The sequence below is a fragment of the Pleuronectes platessa genome, chromosome 2 (assembly GCF_947347685.1).
Source record: "Pleuronectes platessa chromosome 2, fPlePla1.1, whole genome shotgun sequence".
Classification (NCBI taxonomy): domain Eukaryota; kingdom Metazoa; phylum Chordata; class Actinopteri; order Pleuronectiformes; family Pleuronectidae; genus Pleuronectes; species Pleuronectes platessa.
This window is the reverse complement of record NC_070627.1, coordinates 17,268,485-17,274,787: the sequence shown is the minus strand read 5'-3', so window position 1 is coordinate 17,274,787 and position 6,303 is coordinate 17,268,485. Positions and strand designations below refer to the sequence as shown.

At 41.9% G+C, this 6,303-nt stretch overlaps 1 protein-coding gene across 1 annotated transcript; it reads right to left on the bottom strand.

The window, feature by feature from the left end:
* Positions 1-3,849: 3,849 nt before the first annotated feature.
* il10 (interleukin 10) lies at positions 3,850-6,103 on the bottom strand. The gene is made up of 5 exons (XM_053439197.1): positions 5,677-6,103; positions 5,443-5,502; positions 5,181-5,345; positions 4,398-4,460; positions 3,850-4,295 (listed from the first exon to the last, which is right to left on the bottom strand). The coding sequence occupies exons 1-5, from the start codon at positions 5,836-5,838 to the stop codon at positions 4,185-4,187; spliced, it is 561 nt and encodes a 186-aa protein (XP_053295172.1). The 5' UTR covers positions 5,839-6,103; the 3' UTR covers positions 3,850-4,184.
* Positions 6,104-6,303: the final 200 nt, after the last annotated feature.

Sequence of the window (6,303 nt, the reverse complement as noted above, 5' to 3'; positions counted from 1 at the left end):
TTAATGTTTTAAAACTATAGTGGTACTTTGTAGAGCACATACCACCCCTTAAAATCAAACTGCACCAAATTTCAAACACTCATTAATATCATTCTCTGTTTTTTCAATATCCATCAATAATTCTCTTTTATATTCATTTATTGTTGTAAAATGCCCTAATGTTAGAGAAAGTAGCAGGGAAAAACACTCGGATCTGCCCTTTGATCTGGATCCAGGTTCAAATTTAAATATTTCTATAAAACAAATACATGATTGATACATGATTAGATTCATAAGGGTTTAATAAATGATTTATACTTAATTATTTGTTGAATTAGACTTGTAATATTGTGACACGAGTTACTGTTCATATCTCTTGAGTTAAAATGTCTCTATACCCAAATTTTAAGATATGTTTTTTAGTTACCAGGATGTTTTGTGTCTGTGCTGCCTCATATACACGCCTACTATTCAAATGTAAGAGTCATGATATTTTACATTTCACCTGCTCTTGATTTTCTGTTGATTTTGCCCTTTAATCCAATATCTTGATTATCTCTCCACCATGGATTGATAAAGACATAAATTTAAAATGTAAATACTTGAGCACGTTTGCCCATGGCTCCACATCTAGAGCATTTTTCTGCTCAGTCACATCTCCAGCTATGACTCGGGTTGTCGGGGCAGCTCGGGATCTGTGGCTTTTGACACGAGGTGCACAGACTCAACTCGTGACAACCTTGTATTGTCCCTTCTAGCATGACTGACTCCTGGAATATACGCATTTGCGTAGCAGGGCGAGTGTGGTGGCATTGACTCAACACAGACATTTGCCAACTCCGGTTTGTTTAGAGCAGTTTCCCACCAGTGCACAAGCTGATTCCTATCCAGGTGTGGGTCAGACGTCGTCTCTCGGCTGCCAGCTTTGAATGTGTTGAAACTTACAGTCATCTCTCTCAGCCGTGTGAGTCTGTCGGTGAGACAGGGGAAAAGTGGGGCTTCTGGAGAGCCCCTCAGCGAAGGGCTGTGGAGGCCATACCCCGACCTCCCTGCCTACAGCAAACCTCAGGAAGGCAAACCAGCACCTAAAAGCAGTGAGGAGCTGCACCCGTATGTCTTACTTTATTATAAGAAAAAGTAAATAGATCGCACAGTATAAAACTCTGTTTATCAGTTTGACATCATCAGAAACTTTCCATTATCATTCTTTACAAATGTGAAAACAATGTTGGAAACTATCTGAAGTGTCATCATTGTTACTCCGCCCCCTGAAGTCTCTCTCTCTCTCTCTCTCTCTCTCTCACCCTGACCCTCTTCAGACAGCAGCGATTGTGCGATGCCACGCGTTACCTCGCAGAGAAAACCACGGCTCAGACTGAAAACACTGGCGACATCTTCAGACACGATCAAATGGAAAAAATATGACTGCAGCAGTTATCTGTCACCTGTGCTGGAATGATGATCTTTCTTCCTGTCAAGTGCAGCTCTATACATGTTGTGGTTCTGTGGTTGCTCTGATTTTTTCTTTTCTTCTTCTGTTCAATTCTTTGCTGATTTTTGTTAAAAACATCCTTTTCCTGTAGGAACATGTTCTTCACAGTCGTCTAAGAAACCTTGCAGTGGTAATCTCACATTCACAATGAATATATGTAACTAGAACAGCACATACCTCTGCCAAGGCCAAACAGTCCCCGTATAAAACCACAGAATTTACAAGATCCAGATTTTTATGTCGACCGCACCAAATTTCTCAGACTTAAGTCTTTGAAGGATGCCCAATCTCACAAAGTTAAAGAAAAAATTATTTCCTGGATACATTATAGAGATTTTCCTTAATACTTGCCACATTCCGCCACCAAGACTCGTGGTAATCCCGCTGAAGGTACAAATCCTGCTGTTGTGTGGCACACAGAGAAGCAATGATATTAATAGGTACGATATTAACGGGTTAATTGTACACAAGAGTTGTCCAAATATACAAAAGAGTGTCAATCAATAACCACAAATCTCATTATTTAAATTGGTTCCAAACAATAATATAGTTTTTTTTGGTTTAAGGCAATTTTGTCATATAATAATAATACATTTTATTTATAGGCGCCTTTCACAGCCCTCAAGTTGACTTTACAAGGCAGAGATAAAAACAGAAACACACCGATGTCTCAAAAAGATCAATAAAAGGTACAATGAATTAAACATGGAGGGATTTGATATTGGTTACGGACGAACCCGATAGATGTTGATCTGGAGGAAACTTTCTTTAAGATTGCAAGATTTTTCAACCTTTGCGTAGATTTCTTAGACAGCAATTTATAGATCTTGATGAAAAGTGACGCCCTTGTTCAAAAATACGGCCTTATATGGTCATCGGGACGTTCTCACATCCAGATTCCCACTTAACACAATTATATAGTGGACTGATTCTGAGAACTGGGTCCTGTTTAAATTAGTGTTGTTGTGAAATCAAACCCTCTTTGGTCAGAGTTTACACATTGATCTCAATGAAAGGGTCAAGACGAGTTGAAAATAGCGAGTGTTTGAACACTTCCTTGTTCTGGAAATTTGGTTTTGTTGAAAATTGTCTTCACCCTGGTTCTGAGCATTCAGCGGAAAAGGCTTTTATTGATCTGTTTTGTTTGCATTTGGCATTGGGTGGGGATGAATGGATTTTTGAAGGTGGAGGAACATCCAAAGAACATATTAATAAAGCTGAAGAGGATCATGATTTTGTATCAAACAAAGTAAGATGTATCCTTCCTTCCCATACTGAAAATATTTGTACAGGCATGTTTGTGCTTGAATGTAGGCGATGGGGCTCGACCCCAATGACCCTCTTGTTGTGAGGACATGTGATATTTTACCTGTTTTAATTGTGATCATTCAAAACACAAATATTGGACCTGTGGAAGTGCCTGTAATCAGCCATGTCAGTTTTAGTTATTGATACTTCTACGATAATGATTCCCTCCAATTTGTTTTCTCCGCCTGTCTCAAAACCATTGCTCTGAAAATGTGGCATCCAGTCATAACGCAACAGCCACACATCAACTTAACCAGGAAACAGCCGACTAAGAGAGTAAACACTTGTTGTTAGGCTGCTGAAATCTGAGTCATCACTTTTTATAGCAACGCTTAAAGATGCAAACACATCACGGATTAACACAATTCAATCTTAAACAGAGTGTTATCAACACCGGTCTGAATAGCATGACGGGGCTCCATCAGAAAGCTGTGATGAATGATATTGTTACACGAGCCCCTGTCATTCCTGTAATGATACTATTCACATCGTCCCACTCTGACTAGTCAAGTGACTGAAGAATTGTCTTGGAGTAGTTTCAGTCAGTCAGTCAGGAGGCTTGACTTCAGCCATGTGTGCACATTCACATGTTATTAGAAGACACTGACCATGGGTTTGGCCAGTTTCTGTTTGTAAAATACTCAGATTACAATGAACTGTGGTGCAGCGGATGCCTCAGTTACTGAAGGTGACATGTCAGCGCCACCAAAAGTCAATTTGACTTCCTGATGCAGGGCTGCTCTATTTTACACCCGTCTGCGTGAGTTCTGTTTTACATATGACTAAGTCGGTTTGCTGTTGCTTGTGAGCGATTGCATGGGCACGTATATGCATATGCCTTGAGTGTGAGGCTCGCTACTTACAGTAAGTTAAGACAGAGCAGGGCCGCTGCTGGTAAGTCATGTATATAGGTCACGTTTGAGGTTAAAGCCTCAGCCTGTTGAGTTTGCACTCGAGGGGTTCCCCATGTACAGACGGCTGCTCTGTCGGATGTGATGTTTTCACTAATCTACCTGCCTTTAATTAATGGCACGAGACAGCAGCAGCAAGATAAAACAAAGGACACATGCTTTATCAGTGAGTTATTTATTCAGCTTTAAATATATAAAATGAAATAAAAAATACAACCAATAAATAAATCAGCTTAATAAGACAGTTTTGACTGCAACTTCATGTGTGAAAGACACAATATGGTCCTAAACTGGTGCTTGTCCCCAGGACAAAATAGTAAACAGGAGTCTCACAACAACAAAGACTTAAGTTCAGCAGAGACACAGAAGAAAATCCATATCCGTCAACATGCATACCCACTAAAAAAAATCATGGAATGGATGGAAATGAGTTCAAGAGTCGATAGGCAACTTTTTTTTTCCTGAGCTGAACAATGTCACATTTGATCTTGTCTTCAGGCGGAGGCCACATTGTTTCGCCGCCGTTTTGAAGCCAGGTATTTCTCAATGTAGTTAAACAGCTGCTCCAGCTCGCCCATGGCCTTATATAGACCTTTGTTCTCCATCTGGGGCCAAACACATGAGTCAGTTAAGCAAAATGTCAAAAACAATCAAGCACATATATGCACTGTAGATATTTTACAATCAAAGATGAAATCTTGACTCACCTGAGTGTAAGAAGAGTTTAAGTCTTTGATGTCAAACGGTTTCTTGCATGAGAAGTAGTTTCTCTGTAAGAGGAACAATGAAAAAGAGATGGTGTTACAACAGGAATAGCCAACAGTCTGTAGATGATCATGACCTGAATTGACCATAAACAACGCAGTGAATAAAGTGGCTCTTGTAAATAAACAAGTGGCCTTGGGGGTGGATTAGTGTCCTTCAGTCCATCAGAGGAGTAAATCGTTGCAGCATGAAACACATGAAGAACAGCTGGCCTTCCCTTCTCTTCCTCTTTCTAAAGAAGTGGATGATGGCAGGATTATGACCTGTCCTGTGAGCCATCACCCACCTCCTCCCCGTTATGTCACAGTCTGCTCTATGCCTGCATCATCATTTGCTGGGGGATGTTTTAACCGATTTTGGATGAAGTCCAAAGGAGGAAGTGGTTTGAATGGTTTGGCACTGGCCAACAGGAGGTCAAGAGCTTTAAGTGACAACTAATCACATGTTTTCCTGAAAGGCTACGACAGGCAGAGCTCGGCTGGTAACGCACGAATACTTGTGTCCAACAATTGTGAACTTTTAAACTTTTTTTATCAGGATTCTCTAGGACCATTATTTTACTTTTTCATTTCTGGGTCAAGACTGGAAATCAGCTACACAGCAGAGATTGTGTATAGCTTCCTGGGACAAATGCTCCGCTGACATTGCGCACCGAGCCTTCACTGGGCATAATCCGTGCGTAATTAATTACAACTTTTTACGCTCAGCACTCGTCGGGTACTCACACATTTGGTGACATCTTCCTTGAGCTCGTCGAAGATTTGCTGTATGGACTTCACGTGATCCTTCAGGTCCTTGGTTTCCTCCGTCACTCCGGCCATGGCTGTGGGCAGCACCGTGCTCAGGTAGAACTCTAGGATGCTGTTCATGGCGTGGCACGCAAACGGGCTCTGAGGTAAACATCAGCCTGGTTACATGACGCTGTCAAGGCGAGCAGGATGCTTTTTCTTTTTTCTTTTTTAAAGCTCTGTCAATTTAACAACTTACTTCGAAAGACTCCTCCACGCTCCGATCCAGCAGCGCCGTGTCTAGGTCATCATTTGCCTCCTGCAAACAGAAAACAAGCTCGAGATGAGTGAACTGAGAGACTGTGAGTCAGCAGCAGCCACCCGGAGGTGCAGCGCGCACAGCATCACCTGCACACCGACAGGCCACGTGGCCGCAGGGAGGTGATGCAGTGCACGAAGCTGTCCTGCAGAGTCACAGGCTGAGTTTACTCACGTAGAAGTCTCTGATGTGGTAATAGTCTTCTCTGAGCCTCCTGAGTCTGACAGGGAAGCCCTCCACGAAACGGCAGCAATAGTTATTGCACATTGGACTCGTCCATGCAGAGCTGAGGAGAGACAGGAGAACCAGGGACAGGAGGAGAGACCAGGGAGCCATGCTGCTGCACACAAATCAAAAGTCTGGCTGGAGAGAAGAGAGTGGGCCCCAAGGAGTGCAGATGCTGCTTGCTGGACAAGGACGAGGTCTTCTGAGGAGAGGTCTTCCTGGTGTGGTGCAGCTCTGAGGAGGTAAGTGCATCCTGGTGTGATCGAGTGTCTTTATTTATAAGACAAGACACCTGGGAGGAGACTGACTGGAAGGCAAATGGTTAAACATGCTTCATTCATGTGGGGTACTTTTTTCTTCTCTGTTTTTTTTTCAGATCACATACATTTGGGTTACTCCCCCATGAAACCAGGTTGATAATATACATCAAGAAAAAGGAAAGAAACCTGACAATGTGGAATTTTGACATTGCATCATTCTGTTATCATAACTTTAAACACAACCACAATATTCAGATTATTTTCCTTTTAATGCACAATATCCTTTTCTCAGATTTTACTCGGATTCTATTACTTA

Coding starts and splice junctions, on each gene's coding strand:
- il10 (XM_053439197.1), bottom strand. CDS start 5,838: ATGGCTCCCTGGTCTCTCCTCCTGTCCCTGGTTCTCCTGTCTCTCCTC. Junction 4,461..5,180: donor AGGAAGATGTCACCAAATGT/GTGAGTACCCGA, acceptor TTCCTCTTACAG/AGAAACTACTTCTCATGCAA. Junction 4,296..4,397: donor TAAACTCTTCTTACACTCAG/GTGAGTCAAGAT, acceptor GTTTGGCCCCAG/ATGGAGAACAAAGGTCTATA.